Source organism: Geotrypetes seraphini, chromosome 9 (genome assembly GCF_902459505.1).
Source record: "Geotrypetes seraphini chromosome 9, aGeoSer1.1, whole genome shotgun sequence".
Lineage (NCBI taxonomy): Eukaryota > Metazoa > Chordata > Amphibia > Gymnophiona > Dermophiidae > Geotrypetes > Geotrypetes seraphini.
Window position 1 is genome coordinate 149,975,626 of NC_047092.1, and position 17,908 is coordinate 149,993,533.

General features: G+C 41.7%; 1 protein-coding gene across 10 annotated transcripts in view; it reads right to left on the reverse strand.

Annotated features, from left to right (window-relative positions):
- TRIP12 (thyroid hormone receptor interactor 12) overlaps positions 1-17,908 on the reverse strand; it is a 448,602-nt gene that overhangs the window by 268,767 nt on the left and 161,927 nt on the right. For all 10 annotated transcript variants that reach the window (XM_033958326.1, XM_033958328.1, XM_033958334.1 and 7 more), the window contains exons 18-19: positions 17,309-17,426; positions 80-236 (exon numbers count right to left, since the gene is read on the reverse strand). In XM_033958326.1, coding sequence (XP_033814217.1) covers positions 80-236; positions 17,309-17,426 — 275 coding nt within the window. The remainder of the gene's footprint in view (positions 1-79; positions 237-17,308; positions 17,427-17,908) is intronic.

The following is a 17,908-nucleotide window of genomic DNA, read 5'->3' on the forward strand; positions in this document are numbered from 1 at the left end:
TTAGCAAAAACATGTACTCAATGGATTAACTGAAAATCAAAAGCATGCACAAATTTAAAATATGTATTAAAATTGGTACCTCAATCATTCGACTATCAATCCTGCTATAGGGATGCCATAAACCCCTGTCATCTCGCCACTGCCATATTGCACCATCTGTGTTTTGTGTATTTCCTTTCTTTAACATGGTATCCACAGCAAAAATGCCTTCTTTAGGTAAACATGGCATCAGCTCACTGAAAAATACAAAGTCATGGCTTCAGTATTTGTTAGTCTGTTAGTTAAGCAGAGTTGCAAAAGTATTTTCTTTAGCTGAGTATTTTCTTTAGCTTACCATAAAAGGTGTTATCCGGGGATAGCAGGCAGATATTCTCACATGCGGGTGATGTCAACCACGAAGCCCAGTACAGAGAGTGGTAAAAGTATGCTTGCACTTTATATTTTTAGAAATTTCACGACTGCCCAAACCACACATACGTGAGTGGCTTCCTGCCCGACACCAGCTCACGGTACCTCAGTTCCGTAAGCAAGCTAAGAAGCCAACCAGGGAAAATGGGAGGGATGTGAGAATATCTGCCTGCTGTCTCTGGATAACACCTGTTACATTAAGTAACTGTGCTTTATCCTAAGACAAGCAGGCAGCATATTCTCACATGTGGGACTCTCTAGCTTACTGTAATGGGATGGAGGGAGAGTTTGCCATTAAGAAGAAAATAAATTTTGTAATACTGCTTGGCCAAAATGACCATAGCATCTGAAATAGGATTCTATACGGCAATGAGATGTGAATGTGTTAATTGAGGACCAAGTAGCTGCTTTTCAAATTTCATCAATGGGAGTAGAAGAAAACTACTGATACCGCCATAGCTCGGACCTTGCGTGCTGTAATGCAATCCTTGAGCTGCAGCCCAGCCTGAGCATAGCAGAAGGAAATACAAGTCACTAGCCATGTGGAAATAGTTCTCTTGGTTACTGGCCGGCCCAATCTGTTAGGATCAAAAGAGATAAACAGTTGAGGTGATGTCCTGTGTGGCTTAGTTCTTTGTTTGTAGTAAGCCAATGAATGAAAAGCTGTTTCTCCTGGATGAGAATGAGGCTTTTGGGGGAAAAAACTGGAAGCACAACGGATTGATTTAGGTGAAATTCCGTGACTATTTTTGGGAGAAATTTAGGATGGGTCCTGAGAACCACCTTGTCATGATAAAAATACTGTGTACGGTGGTTCGGAAACCAATGCTTGAAGCTCACTCACTCGACGAGCAGAAGTGATAGAAATCAAGAAGGCCATTTTCCAAGAAAGAATCTTCAGTTGAAAAGATGCCAGTTGTTCAAAAGGTGGCAAACTACTGGTGAAAACTACATTAAAATCCCAGACAACTGGAGCGGAGCGGAGGTTTGGAGTTGAAAAGACCTTTCTTAAACCCGGAAACAAGAGGATGAGTGGCCAGAGATTGATTGTTCTCAGGAGCATGGAAAGCACTAATAGCACGGAGGTGAACTCTGATTGAAGTGGTTTTCAGTCCAGAATTGGATAAATGGAGAAGATAATCCAACACTGAAGGAAGCATCTTGGTCATGGAGAGTACACCATAAACTGAAGCATGTCCTTTTCTGCCAATAGCATTGCTGAGTAGAAGGCTTTCTGGAAGCAGCTAAACTAGTTTGTACCGAGTCAGAAAGATTAAAATCTGCTGAATTCAGACAGAGAGGTACCAAGCTGTTAGGTGCAGAGATTGCAGATTGGGATGTAAAAGAGATCCATGGAAAGATCTGTAAAGGAATTGGATCACTGGAACTCAGCTGAAGAAGGGAAAATCAGCCACAATGATTCGCGCTTCAGCTTGACTAAAATCTTGAGAATGAGAGGGATTGGTGGAAATGCATTGAGGAACCTGTTCTTCTAATCCAGAAGAAAGGCATCTGCTTTGAGATGATGACAACAGTACTGTCAGTAGCAGAATTGAGGCAATTTGTGGTTGTGGGGAGACACAAACAGGTCTATCTGAGGAATCTCCCACAGTGAGAAGATGTGGTACAATACTTTGGAGTTGATAATCCACTCGTGCTGCCGAAGAAATCTGCTGAGCTTGTCGGCTAGAGTATTCTGTTTCCCTTGAACATAGATGGCCTTGAGGAATGTGTGTCTTGCAATTGCCCAGTTCCAAATGTGCTCAGCCTCCTGACAGAGGATGAGAGCCTATTCCTTCTTGTTTGTTGATAAAATACATTGCTACTTGATTGTCTATTCGAACAAGGAGGACTTGGTTATAAAGACTCTCTTGAAAGGTTTTTTAGAACATTTCGAATTGCCTGCAGCTCTAATGGGTTGATGTGGCATGTCTTTTCTTGATCAGACCACCAACCTTGAGTTCTGAGACCATCCAGGTGAGACCCCCAAATATACATGGACGTGTCCATGAGCACATTTGGTGTAGAATGGTCAGGGGAGGGCATCAATAGGATCTCCACTAACTTGGAACATGAGGATGTTACTTGTCAGACTTTATGGTAGATATCCTGAAAAACAGGATGGTTGGTTAGGCTAGAGCAGGGGTAGGGAACTCCGGTCCTTGAGAGCCATATTCCAGTCAGGTTTTCAGGATTTCCCCAATGAATATGCATTGAAAGCAGTGCATGCAAATAGATTTCATGCATATTCATTGGGGAAATCCTGAAAAGCCAACTGGAATACGGCTCTCGAGCACCGGAGTTCCCTACCCCTGGGATAGAGTGAGCTTGGATAGCAACTTCAGCATTTGGATCTAGGACAATATCAGGTGGACTTTATAGTTTATGACCCAGAAATATCAATGAAGAGACAAGTTAATTTAACCATGTATTTTTAATGGGTATTACTAATGGGCAGACTGGGTGGACCGTTCAGATCTTTATCTGCCATCATTTACTATGTTACTATGTTGCTATGATGTGGGAGGACATGAAACAGCAGACCCCTGGAACAATTTCTCAGAACCAACCACCACTGAAGGGATTGACGAAGAGTGAGGTGACTGTGATCCTTCAGAATAAGGGATCAAGAGCTTGAGACCATTGAGATGCTAGTGTCCACTGAGCTGATCTGAAGTCATGTGAAGGGGGTAACATGAACTGTGGTTGCCATGTGACCTACAAGTCACATCACCTGTCTTGCTGAAATGGTGTGCAGAGTGGAGACTTGATTGCAAAGATGAAGTAAGATATCTTGTCTTTGTTGAGGTAGAAACGCCTGTAGATGAGTGGTGTCGAGTAGGGCTCCTATGAATTGAAGTAGTTGAGAAGTGTGAAGCAGCGACTTGGGGAAGTTGACTTCGAACCCTAGAGTCTGAAGAAAAGTTATCAACTGTGTTGCTGAGTGGACTACTTGAAGAGCCAATCATCTAGATATGGAAACATTTGAAACCCATGAGTACTTAGGGTTGCTGCCACGACCATTAGGCACTTGGTGAATACTCTTGGAGAAGAAGTGAGGCCGAAGGGCAGAACTTTGTACTGAAAGTGTAAAACCGCTTAGATATAACCTTGCTAGGTGGTATATAAAAACCTAATAAACTTGAAACTTGATGAGCTATCTGAAAATGCAGAAACTTTCTGTGACAAGGATGTATGGATGTGTGTGTAGGCCTCTTTGAGGTCTAGAGAGAATAGCTAATCATTTCGTTCTAGAAGTGGGTATAGGGTCCCTAAAGATAGCATACAAAACTTCTCTTTGACTAGATATTTATTTAAGGCTCGGAGGTCAAGAATTGGACGAAAACCTGTCTTCTTTGGAATTAGGAAATACCTGGAGTAGAACACCTGATTTTTCTGAGAAGGGGGAACTACTTCTATGGCATTTAGTTGAAGTAGAGCTTCGATTTCCTGAAGAAGGGACTGTTGAGATGTGAAATAGGACTTTCTTGGAGGATGGTCTGGGGGAATGGTTATAAAATGGAAAAAGTAACCCACCTTGATGATTGAGGACCCCGAAGTCCGTAGTAATGAGAGTCCAGCGCCAATGATACAACTGACGTCAACCTCCAATGGGGCTGAGAACGAGGAAAGCCTGAGCTGGCTTTTGAGGAGCTGAAGACTGGGGCTTCTGAGGTCTCTGTTGCTTCTGTCTCTTCTGTGGTGGAGGCTTAGAGGAAGAGAATGTTTTGGATACTGTCTCTTATAGGAATAAGAAGTAGATTTTTGAGGCGGCTTAGATGGCTGAGCCTTAGTTTTATATCTTGTTAAAGAATTCCAATTGTGCTCATACTGAGTAAGGTTTTGAGTAGCAGCTTCTATCCTGTGGCTGAAGAGTTCTTCACTGAGACAAGGGATATTGAAAATTAATATCCATGTCAGAGACTCGCAGCCAAGCAAAACACCTCATAGCAACAGACGTGGCAGATGCGTGTTTGAAGTAGCCTGAATAGTCTGCTGAAAATCTTCTGCTCAAAATCAGTCAACTTCTTTATGAGATGTTTAAGATAAAAAGACAGAGAAGTTGTAATTAAGAACTCAGTTGCCAACAGAGTTCTGGTAAAGATGGCAACCAAATTTATCCATAGAACGACCCTCACGCCCTCTTGGGCGCAGTAGCATAAACCCTGGAGCTTGAGGATTTCTAAGGGTCGATTCAACAAGTAATAATTGATGTGGTAGTTGTGGTTTGTCAAAGCCAGTACAAGATATTATTCTGTAGAGTGAGTCAATCTTTCTATGAGCTATAGTGACAGAAGGAGGAGTCTCCCAGTTTTTAAAAAGTGCTTCTTTGAGGAGATTGTGTTAAGGCAACTTAAGAAGCTCTTTAGGGGGGGGGGGGGTCAAAAACCACTGCATCAAGGAGTTCCACTCTGGGCTCAATGTTAGCTTCCAATTTAACAGGTAGAGCTTTCTCCAACTGTCTAACATACTTAGTACATGAAAATTTATCAAGAGGAGATTTTCTTCTAGGAGGAGATGGATCTGAAGGGATAGCATATGATTCAGGAGCAGATAATATAGGCTCATACTCAGTATCAGTATGGTGACAGAAGAGGTAAGAATCAACTTCTGGAACCCTTCTGGATTCTCTGTAGGAAGAAGATTTTCTAGGTTGAGGAGACCGGTGAGATTGTCAAGAAGTTTCCTCGACGATACTGGTATCGATTCAATGAGGAGGAGGAGGATGAGCAACGCGAGAATCTTTTGGAAGCATGTGATGTAGATGTTGCGATTGAGAACGTCAATGTTTCAGTAGCTTTCCTCAGATCCACTCTTATGGTGACAGGAGAGGTAAGAATCAACTTCTGGAACCCTTCTGGATTCTCTGTAGGAAGAAGATTTCCTAGGTTGAGGAGACCGGTGAGATTGTCAAGAACAGTTTCCTCGACGACACTGGTATCGATTCAATGAGGAGGATGAGGGTGAGCAACGTGAGAATCTTTTGGAAGAATGTGATGTAGATGTTGCGATTGAGAATGTCAATATTTTGATGTAGAGCCTCTATGCTTCGATGCAGAACTCAATATTTTGATAAAGAGGATTGATGTCTCAATGGAGAGCGTCGTCTAGATGAAGAGTGCCGATAGGCAGTAGAACAGCGTCTCAATGTAGACCTGGTACCATGTGGCCTCAGAATGCTATGCTTAGGCTGTGCTGGTACCGAGGGAGTCGATGTAAGCACAGGTGTTGAGTGTAACTTAAACATATCACTGATCTCACCTCCGGAAAAACTCATTGAGTTGTTCCATGAAGATGTGCACTGGTATCCTTGGCTCAACAGCTGGTACCATCGGTGCAGCAGGGTGTCGAGGGGTGGGAGACCCCCATGTGGATGCTTGCACTGAAGGAGAGTGATGGACTGAAGGAGAGTGATGGCATCGTTTGACCTGCATCGAAGGACTCAATGCCATAGATGCCTGTGATGCTTGCTGGGAAGAGAATGGTTTCTTAGCAAGCTTGCCCGATGCAGGAATCACATCCAATGCTGATACTGACGGTACAGAAGGCTTGGATTTGCCACTGGAATCCATGGTAGAGCCAAACAGCTTCTCCTGCTGGATAAGATGAGCCTTCAACAAACGTTTCTTCAAGGTAGAACAATGAGTGCAACTGTCTACTTGATGTTCAGGACCCAAACACTGCAAACACCAATTGTGTAGATCGGTGATTGAGATAAGGTGCTGGCACTGACATCATTTTTTTAAAAACTGCTCGAAGGTTTACACATGGACGGAAAAATCTTGGGGGCGAGGTCAAATTCAATGATGATAACTGAGGAGAAAAAAAACGCTGAGGTAAGAAGAAGAAAAAAAAAAAAAAGAGCCAAAAGGCCCGACTGAGGTACGTATTAAAAAAAAAAGGGGAAATATTTTGGGTTTTGTTGTTGGGTTGTTGTTGGTTTTCTTTTTACACAGACCAAAGGAGGATATAAAAGAAAACAAGAAAGAAAGCCAAAGGCCAAAAATAGAACATTGACAGGAAGGCAACGTGCATTGGACATAGTCCAGAAAAACAGCTCTTCTTCACTGCACGGAAAATGAAGAACTGAGGTACCGCAAGCTGGCATCAGGCAGGAAGGCACTCGCGCATGCACAGTGCAGGCAGTTGCGAAGTTTCTAAAAACTTAAAGTACAAGCATACTTTTACCACTGTCTCTACAGGGCTCCGTGGATGACATCACCCACATGTAAAAATATGCTGCCTGCTTGTCCTAGGATATTTTTAACTAGTTTAAAATTAAAACTTAATATTAACAATTGGGGGTCAATCTATTTGGCTAAACTCCAAGATTCAAATTGGCGATTTTAAAATCATATGGAAGTATTGGATTATCGCAGGTATAAGAACTTTAAATGATGTTATTTCAAATGGTAAACTGCTTGATTTTTCACAGTTGCAACATAAATATGGTCTAAACAAATCACAAAGTTTTAAATGGTTGCAGCTGAAGCAGGCTATTCAGGAGGTTCCCTGAATGGAAAAATCTTAGTAATTAGTATAGTCTGGAATTCCTATGCTTTCAGGCGGATTTCTTGGGACACCAGGCCGCACAGTGGTATAAACTGATATCTGGATTTATGAATAAAAAACCAAAGACTGGTCTTAGAGACATTTGGAACATTGAGATTAAGCATCAAATTTCTGCATCTCAATGGCCACAAATTTGGTCTTGGAGAATGAGATGTACAGTGTCTGCATCTATGAGGCAAACTTAGTTCTTTTTGTTACATAGAGCATTTTGGACCCCAGTTAGATTACAGAAGTTGGATAGCTCCAAGTCTAATAGATGCTGGCACTGAAATCTGGAAGCAGGGACTCTAGATCATTTAAAATATTTTTGTCCCTGTATCATGGCTTTTTGGAAATCAATTTGGTCCCAAATTAATTGTTTATTAGAAAACCATGTAGTAGCTCTATCATATGATACAATTCTATATGGAACGTCCATGAGAATAAAAAGTCAAATTTCATCTAGCAATAATAAACTTTTATTAATAATGACAAGAGTTGCCATTTAACATATCACCAGAAATTGGAAAAATTACACCAGACTTAATTACACCTTCTGGTGGAATTTGTTATGTCATATATACAAAATAGAAAGAACAAATGCCATACAAAAAGGGAATTATAATAATTTTAAAAAAATTTGGGGGCCACTGAAACATATTGTAATGATTAGACACCTTTTTACACTAAAAGTATAATTATAATAATGGGAAAGGGGGTATATATTGCTATATTATTGGTTTAATCAATATTTTGAATATATTACATGTATGATATGCTTGATTTACAATATTTGTGGAAAGGGAGGGTGGGGGTGGGGCTTAATATATGTATTGAAGATAATAATAGGAAAGAATTTCAAGTGATGTATATGATTCAACTGATATAATATTGTACACTTGATGCAAGATGAAAAAATTAATAAAGAAATGGAAAAAATAAACCATTGGGGGTCAATTTCAAATCAGGGTGCATATGTGACATGTCCAAATGGTGCTTATTTTATAATGGCAATATAAATCCCAATATTATTTTATGAAACAAAACATGAAATTATCTGTAATAGTAACCAAATTGATACTTGCACTGAAGTGTAAATGTTTATTTTAATACTATGCACATACATTGCAACTCTGCTCTATGCAATGAAAACTATGTGATGCACCCACTTTTCATGCATGTATACCTGCATGCAATTTAAGAAACAAGATCTGCTTTAAAAATAAATTACTTGTAGTAGGTATTCTCTGTCCTCATATATGGGATGACGGCACCAATTGAGCAGGAAGCACTTACTCTAGTAACTCTTCGAGCAGGCCTACAGCTTTCTGTCTGGCCACTATTGCATGGGACCTCTTCAATCCATTATAAACTAGAGGAATAATGCCACTTTCTTTAGGGAGATAAGAGAGTAATGAGGATTTACTATATGTCCTGCTTTGAAGAACACCTGCTATAGGTACCTAGCTTTATTTTCTCTGAGGATGAGTAGGATAAATATTTTCACATATGGGACTCCATAGCTACAGGCTGCTTTCAACAACAAAAATACTGTGTGTGAGAGGGTGGGGGCAATGCATTTATCATTTTTTTCTTTTATGTTAATTTTTTTTATTGAGAAACAGCACTAACAAAATAACACAACAGTCTGAGAAACAATATACAGTGATAGCTTGGATTACGAGCATAATCCATTCCAGGAGCATGCTCGTAATCCAAAATGCTCGTTTATCAAATAGAAAATAATGGAAACTCGCTTTGATACGTTCCCACCCCCCACCCCCCGATAACCGGCATCGTTCCCTTCCGCTCGCAAAGGCCCCCTTGCTCCAACCGGCAACGCCCCCCCGCCCGAACAACTTAAACTTACCCCCCCCCCACACACACCCCGTCTAGATTGTCGGCGAGAGGGAGAATTAGAAGTCCATGAGCATGCGCAGATGCATGCTCAAGGCAGACAGACAGAAGCCAGAAGATCTTCTAGGCACACAATCTGTGCCTGTGCTAGACAGGGGGGAGGGTAAGTTTAAGTTGTTCGGGCGGGGGGGGGGGGCGGTTGGAGCGAGGAGGCCTTTGCGAGTAGGAGGGAGCAATGCCGGTTATTGGGGGGTGCTTGTAAATCGAGTCAACACTCAGTTGCGAGTCAAAAGTTTGCTGAATGTTTTGCTCGTCTTGCAAAACACTCACAAACCGGTTTACTCGCAAACCGAGGTTTGACTGTATATCAACATTACATAGAATCCATTCCCCAAACCCAAACTCTTTCCATACAATACAATGTATTTGGACAGGTGTGGTATCTTACAGACACCCTAACCTAAGTCTACTTAGTCATACTGCATTCCCCTCCCTATCACATCCCACACTACCCCTTCTTCCATACCTCACTCACCCTAACCTCCCCACTAGTGTTGCCCGATTCACGATTCGAATTGGTTCACTGATTCACTTCGGGTGAATCGATTTGAATCGATTTAAAATTACAAAAAATCGGCTTCCCAATTCAGCTGACCCTCCCCCCTCGCCCCCTAAAGCAGGAGCGGCAGTGCTGCTCTTGTTGGCCGTCCGCTGCCACACCTGTTTTAGAGGGCGAGGGGGAGGGTAAGTCGCGAAGTGCTGCTGTCTGGTAAACCCCCCCCCCAGCGTCCGCTTCGCTCCCCCTTGGCGTCTGGCTTCCCCGCACCCGTTTACCTTTGAAGAGCATCCTGCACAGAAGATCGCAGTGTTAGCGATGTTTGCAAACAGCTTCGGAGCTGTTTCCTCTGCCGCGGTCCCGCCCCTCCTCTGACATCAGAGGAGGGGCGGGACCACGGCAGAGGAAACAGCTCCGAAGCAATTTGCAAACATCGCTAACACCGCGATCTTCTGTGCAGGATGCTCTTCAAAGGTAAACCGTGCAGGAAGGCCAGGGGGGAAGCCAGACACCAGTGGGAGGCCAGGGGGAACTCGCAGGCCTTCCGGGGGGGATGGGGGGTGAGTAGTCCTTCGGTATGGGGGGTGGGACAGGCAGGCAAGCCATTAGGGGGGAACAGGCAGGCAAGCCATTAGGGGGGAACAGGCAGGCAGCCCTTCAAGGGGGGAACAGACAGGCAGGCCTTCAGGGGTGGGATTCAGGCCTTTAAGGGGGGACACAAGCCTTCAAGGGGGGGGACAAGCCTTCAAGGGGGAGACAGGCCTTTAGTGGGGAACAGGCAAGACAGGCAGGCCTTCAGGGGTGGGATGCAGGCCTTTAAGGGGGGGAAGACAGGCCTTCAAGGGGGGGGAAGACAAGCCTTCAAGGGGGGGAAGACAAGCCTGCAAGGGGGGGAACAGGCCAGCCTTCAAGGGGGGGAAGACAGGCCTTCAAGGGGGAAACAGGCCACCCTTCAAGGGGGAAACAGGCCACCCTTCAAGGGGGAAACAGGCCAGCCTTCAGGGGTGGGGTGCAGGCTTTCAGGGGGGGACAGACCTTCAAGGGAGGGGGCCCTGGTGTAGTACACGGAAGGAGTGAGGGAAGGGGGGTTCAAAGAGACGTGCATATGCTGGACTTTGGGGGGGGGAAGAAATAATGGGTCTAAAAATAGAGGAGAAGAAGAAAGATGATGGACAATGGGATTTAGGGAGGGAAAGAACAGAAAGGGAGAGAAGTTGGACACAAGGGATTGTATGGAGGGAGGATAGAGATATTGGATAGGAGGGTAGTTGAGAAAAGAAAGGGAGAGATGGTGGACCCTGGGGTGGTGGGGAAGGAGGGAGAGATGCTGGATGAAAAGGTAGTTAAGATAAGGTGGATCTGTGGAGGGAGACGAAAAAAGTAAAGATGCCAAAGGACAGAAATGGCAGGTGGATGGTTAGCACGGAGAAAGAATAAAGAAGAAAACCCTGGCAAGCAAGTTATCAGAAGACAACCAGAGCCTGGGACCAACAAGATTTGAATAATGACCAGACAACAAAAGGTAGGAAAAATAATTTTATTTTCTTTTTTGTGATTACATGTCAGATTTGAAACGTGTAGCCTGCCAGAGCTGGTGTTAGACCGCAAACAAGAGCTAGGATTTAATAGAGAGAGGAAAAGTCTTTTTTGTTTGTTGATTTTGTTTACACCACAGCACCAGTGTGGTTAGGAGAAGGCAAAGGGGGTGAAGAGGCTATAAAATAAACCCACCAGGATGTTTGAAAAAAAACAAAAAAAAAAAAAAAACAACACCAATTGGGAAGGAAAATCGAATCGAATCGAAAAACCAATTCAATAGGCTGAATCGAATCGAAATTTGTTTTCCTGAACCGGGCAGCACTACTCCCCACTGTCTTCTCATTTAACACCAATAATCAGAACATAGTAGTGTGTGAAAAGTTTCTAAAGTGCAAGTATAATCTTTGCCTTGTTTTAGCTTTTGTACAGCCTTATCTAACCTTGAGATAATAAAACAGATGCTGTGTCAAAAATGTCTGTACAGTTTAATGCCTAGCTGAAAAAAGCAACCAATGGCTAGAACATAATTGTAATTTGGAAATAAGCAAAAAGATCAGCTGTAGTACAGTAGTACCAATGTGGATTTTCAGTGAAATGGTGTGGTGGCCATGTTAGTCCACTTTCTAAGGTAATATATAGAAATAAGACAAAAACAAAAGAAATAAACCTTTTTTATTGAACTAATTCAATGCATTTTATAATAAGCTTTTGAAGGGTTACTTTCGAAAGCTCATCATAAAATGCATTGAGTTAGTACAATAAAAAAGGTATTGCCCTATTTCCTTTGTTTTTTTGTTTATTTCTACATATTATGTGGATTTTGCAACTCTATGTAGGTTACTGATGTTCCCTCCCCAGAAACACATGCTCCCCCAAAAATTAAACCTCCAACCCCATCTAAGAGAAGCTCTGTTAACTAGGAGGGTGCAATTTACCTCTAATGGACAAAAAAAAACAAACAAAAAAGTGAAGTGGATAAATATATAAATATCAATAAATACTATGCTCCACTAATCAGCTGAGAGTATTGTCTGAACAGAAGAAAAAGCCTCAGGTTTGTTTAGGCAGGGCATAAATGCTCAAGCCTCCTCCACCCACATCATTGGCAAAAAAACTTCCACTAAGACCATACAATTGCCGCTAAGCTTGTTTTATGTAGGGACATGAGTCATTCTCCTAGCAATACTGATAAAAGTGTGTTGAAGCAAATACGTGGCACCTCATTTATAGCCTAATGGACAACAAATCAGTAGAATATGAGTTCAATGTCTAACACCTGACCAAAAATATCAGAACCTCACATACTGTTTTCAGAAATATACTATACGATATGTAAATAGTCTAACTCCTATTCCGATAAATAAATCAAAAAAACAAACGATTTGGCTTAACTCCAAGATCAAAATTGGCGGTTTTAAAATTATCTGGAAGCATTGGATGCTGGCAGGAATACGTACATTGGAAGATGTAATATCTAATGGTAAGCTGCTTGAGTTTTCACAATAGCAACATAAATTTGGTCTCAACAAATCACAAAGTTTAAGATGGTTACAATTGAAGCAGGCCATTCAGGCGGGCTTCCCTGAATGGAAAACTCTTAATAATCAATATAGTTTGGAATTCTTATGCTTTAAGGTATTTATTTATTTATTTAGATTTTTATCCCGTCCTCCCAGTAGCTCAGAACAGTCTACAAGTAAACATTCACAATGGAGTGTAATTGGACATACAAGATTATACAGTAGAAACATAGAAACATAGAAACATAGAAAGATGACGGCAGAAAAGGGCTATAGCCCATCAAGTCTGCCCACTCTACTGACCCACCCCATTAAGTCTGAGTACTAATGACCTAGTTCCTTAACTCGACCCTCGTAAGGATCCTACTAGGGCATCCCATTTATTCTTAAAGTCAATAACGCTGGTGGCCTTGATCACCTGCTCTGGAAGCTTGTTCCAGTGATCTACAACCCTTTCTGTGAAGAAATACTTCCTTATGTCACTATCGAATTTCCCTCCTCTGAGTTTGAATGGATGTCCCCTTGTGACCGAGGGTCCCCTGAGAAAGAAGATGTCTTCTTCCACCTCGACACGTCCCGTGATGTATTTAAATGTCTCAATCATGTCTCCCCTCTCCCTGCGCTCCTCTAGAGTGTAGAGCTGCAATTTGTTTAGTCTTTCTTCGTACGAGAGACCCTTGAGCCCCGAGATCATCCTAGTGGCCATCCGCTGAACCGACTCAACTCTAAGCACGTCTTTACGGTAATGTGGCCTCCAGAATTGCACACAGTATTCCAGATGAGGTCTCACCATGGTTCTGTACAGTGGCATTATGACTTCAGATTTGCGGCTAACGAAGCTTCTATTGATACATCCCATAAGTTGCCTTGCTTTGGATGAGGCCTTCTCTACTTGTTTGGCGGCCTTCATGTCTGTACTGATGATTATTCCCAAGTCTCTTTCTTCTGAAGTCCTAGCTAGTGTTTCTCCATTTAAGGTGTAAGGTTTGCATGGATTTCTGCTACCGAGATGCATAACCTTACATTTCTTAGCGTTGAAGCCCAGCTGCCATGTCGAGGACCAGTTTTCCAACGTAAGCAGATCCTGCGTCATACTATCCTGCAGATTGCTTTCACTTACTATATTACATAGTTTGGCGTCATCAGCGAATAGAGTTACTTTACCCTGAAGCCCTTGGGTCAAGTCTCTTATGAATATGTTAAAAAGGAGTGGACCCAGGACCGAGCCCTGTGGCACTCCGCTGGTCACCTCCGATGTCTCAGAGAGGGTGCCGTTGACCATCACCCTCTGACGTCTTCCACTCAGCCAATCTTTGACCCATGCAATTAGTGTCTCGCCTAACCCCATCGATTTCATCTTGTTTAATAGTCTACGGTGTGGGACGCTGTCGAAAGCTTTACTGAAGTCTAAGTACACTATGTCCAGAGACTCTCCCGAGTCCAGCTTTCCTGTTACCCAATCAAAGAAGCTGATAAGATTGGATTGGCATGATCTACCCTTAGTGAATCCATGTTGACTAGGATCCCTTAGATTCCCCTCATCCAAAATCGTGTCTAATTTACATTTAAGTAGTGTTTCCATGAGTTTACACACTATTGATGTGAGACTCACTGGTCTGTAATTTGCAGCCTCCGCTCTGCAACCCTTTTTGTGCAGAGGAACGACGTTAGCTGTTTTCCAGTCCAGGGGGACTCTCCCTGTACTTAGGGAGAGATTGAAGAGCATGGTTAATGGTTCCGCCAGGACATCGCACAGCTCCCTGAGAACTCGTGGGTGCAATTTGTCTGGTCCCATGGCTTTGCTTACCTTGAGTCTTGACAGTTCGCTGTAAACATCAGCTGGTGAGAACCCAAGATTCTGAAATGGGTCTTCCTTGCTTGGCTTTGCTTCCAGCTGTGGCCCGTGTCCAGGTGCCTCGCAGGTAAAGACTGAGCAGAAGTAATCGTTCAGTAGTTTGGCTTTTTCGGAATCTGTTTCCACATAAATCCCATCTGCTGTTCTAAGACGTACTATCCCATTTGTGTTCTTCTGCCTGTCACTAATATACCTGAAGAAGGATTTGTCCCCTTTCTTAATGTTCTTTGCTAGAGTTTCTTCCACTCGAAGTTTGGCCTCCCTGACTGCTGTTTTGACCGCTGCAGACCTTGTCTTGTATTCAATTTTAGCTTCTTTCTCCCCGGTGCATTTGTATGAAAGAAATGCTCTTTTCTTGTCCTTGACTAGGTGTGAGATCTCATCAGTGAACCAACGGGGTTTCTTCTTTCTTTGTTGTTTATTTACCGATTTTATGTAGCGGATAGTTGCTTCGTGTAGTGTCCTTTTCAGTGTTGACCACATAGCTTCCACATCATCCGTTGTTTCCAGAGCCTGTAGCGTCTGATGGACGAACTCGCCCATGCTTGCGAAGTCAGTGCCCCGGAAATTGAGTACCTTCGTTTTTGTTTGTGATCTAGGGAAGCCCTTTCTAAGGTTGAACCATACCATGTTATGGTCACTGGTTGCCAGCGTTTCTCCCACCAAGACTTCCGTGACGCTTTCCCCGTTCGTAAGTATCAGGTCCAGGATGGCCTGGGCCCTAGTGGGCTCTAGTACCATTTGTTTGAGCTGAGTAGATTTAAATGTTTGGACATACACGACTGTGCAGCAGTTTAAATACAGGGACTATACAGCAAATTAAGAGCAGTAGTTTAGATATAAGTAGTTTAAATACAAGTTATTTGAGTACAGGCTGAGAGAGGACTATATAGGAATTAGGGGGAAGATTAGAAAGGAGAAGGAAGAGTAGAGGTGGGGCTTAAGGGGAAGGGTGTAGACTGAGGGTGACCTTTAGTTGAAGAGGAGGGTCTTTACCATTTTCCAGAATGTCATTAAAGAGTTCTGTAATCTGAGTTGAGGGGGGAGTTGGTTCCAGAGATTGACATGAGGTAGATTTCATGGGGCACCAGGCCGCACAGTGGTATAAATTAATATCTGGATTTGTGAATAAAAAAACCAAAAACTGGTCTTCGGGACATTTGGAGCATTGAGATTAAGCATCAAATTAATGCGTCTCAATGGTCACGAATTTGGTCTTGGAGGATGAGATGTACAGTGTCTGCATCTATGAGACAAACTTGGTTCTTTCTTTTGCATAGAGCTTTTTGGATCCCTGTTCGTTTACAAAAACTAGATAGCTCTAAGTCTAACAGATGTTGGCACTGTCATCTTGAGGCTGGGACATTAGATCACTTTTTTATTCTATTGTCCATTTGTATTAGTATTTTGGAAATCAATTTGGCCTCAAATCAATAGGATGTTAAGAGAATCCGGTAGCCTTGACATATGATACTATTTTATTTGACATGTCAATGAGAGCGAAGAGTCAGATTTCGTCAAATAATAACAAACTTTTATTTATATTGACTGGAGTTGCAATTCAACAGATTACATTCAATTGGAAAAATCATAGCAGATTAAATTATAGTTTCTGGTGGAATTCTGTGTGTCATATATATAAAATGGAGCGCGCAATAGCAACACAAAGAGGATATTTTGGTAAATTTTAGAAGATTTGGGGACCATTAACAGATTTTTGTAATGAGTAATAACGTTTTCCCAAAGTAAGATATTTGACATGGAGGGGTGTGGGTGGGTAATAAATATTAAATCCTATAATGTATAAGAGTATTTAACTGTTTTTGATGTATTGGGAATGGAACTTTTGTAAGGGGAGGGAGGGTTTTCTAACTTGATATCAATTGTTTATATACTAGGAATAGTTTATAATATTCAAAATATTATAGAATATAGGTAGTGGCTGAAAAGTTATGTTTTTAATGATATATGAAAGTTGTTGTAATATGTAAAAATGAATAAAGAATTAAAAAAAAAAAGAAATATACTATTTTTTAAAAACTCATGGCAAGTCCTATTTAGCATGTAAGAGGTAAGTGCCAAAGACACACATCCGATGCCTACAATACAAAACACGGCCATAAAAATTATAACAAGAAAAAAATTTGACATCACTCCATTGCTAAAAAGTGCACACTGGCTACCAATCCACCATCGCATTACTTATAAAATTGCCTTAATCTCCTTTAAAACTATGAATTCCAAGGAACCTTCTTTTATTCATAAGTTCCTTATTCCTCATGATCCTCCAAGAACTTTACGATCTGCTTCTCAGCACCTTTTTTATGTCCCATCCTTAAAAATCGTTAGTACACTTAGTGCAACTTCATTTGCCACAATAGCCCCTACAGTATGGAATTCGTTACTACCACATTAAGGTCTGAGAAAAATTTAGATAAAATTAAAAGCTTTTTATTTAAAGATACTTATGATTGAAAATGATCTCTGGGTCCTTCCATGCCAAATTCTGCTTTACTTGTATTCCACACTGATATGATCCCTCTTTTCCCTCTTGTTTTTAACCAGAGAAAGTGGTGAAAACAGGATTTTAAAATGGTTTGGTTCCTAAAAGAAAAGTTCCAAGCCATTATTGAGGTGGACTTTGGGAAATTCACTGTGTATTCCTAGGATACGCAGCATAAAATCTGTTTTACTCTTTGGGATCTTGCCAGGTACTTGTGACCTGGGTTGACCACCGTTGGCAACAGGATACTGGACTTTGTGGACCTTAGGTCTGTCCCAGTATGGCAACTATAATGTGCTTATGTAGCAATGTTGAAGTTTATATAGGAAAAATGTCACACCAGCACCTACTATAGAATGAAATAAAAATCTGAACGAACAAAATCTATCTAAATTTTTGATGAGTTATTTTTGCTGGCATTACTGCATTAATCTAACATGATACATAAACAAGAACCACAAATATATTGGAAGTATTTCTTCATCATTCAAGAAAAATTAAATTAAATGAGAACATACCAGATAAGGGAAGTAAGCTCATAAAGTTCTTGAGGACTTCGAGGAACAAGATCAATCTGTTCTTGGCAGCTGCCATTTGATGCACCACAAAGAAGAAAGTGAAGAGTTTCTGCAATATCTTTGAAAAAATAGCATATTATTTTTATGTATCATTAACTCATTATTTATTTATATATTTCTATACTGCACAATCCAGTCTTTGGCGGTTCACCCTCCAAAAAAACAACCCCCAAATATTACATCAAACAGACAAACATACATTTCTAAGAGAAATTTCCTTAATAAATAAGGCAATTCATGTGCTTGCATTAATACAGTTTTTTGAGAGAGAATTTGTTACATCTCTCTGCCTAAGAGCTACGGGAAAATTAGGTTCTTACCTTGATAATCTTTCAGTTAGCAGGGCATACTAGTCCTGACAAGTGGCTTAATTTCCCCCAATCACAAGCTATTGCAGAAGGAATCAGACACTTTTTCTTCATCTCCACCTCCTTCCTTAATGGGTTGTTCTGCACCTCTTCAGTTTGTACCAAAGCACTTGATAACCACTACAATAGGAAACATAAGGAAGGGTACAGCGAACTTCCCCAACAAGACACT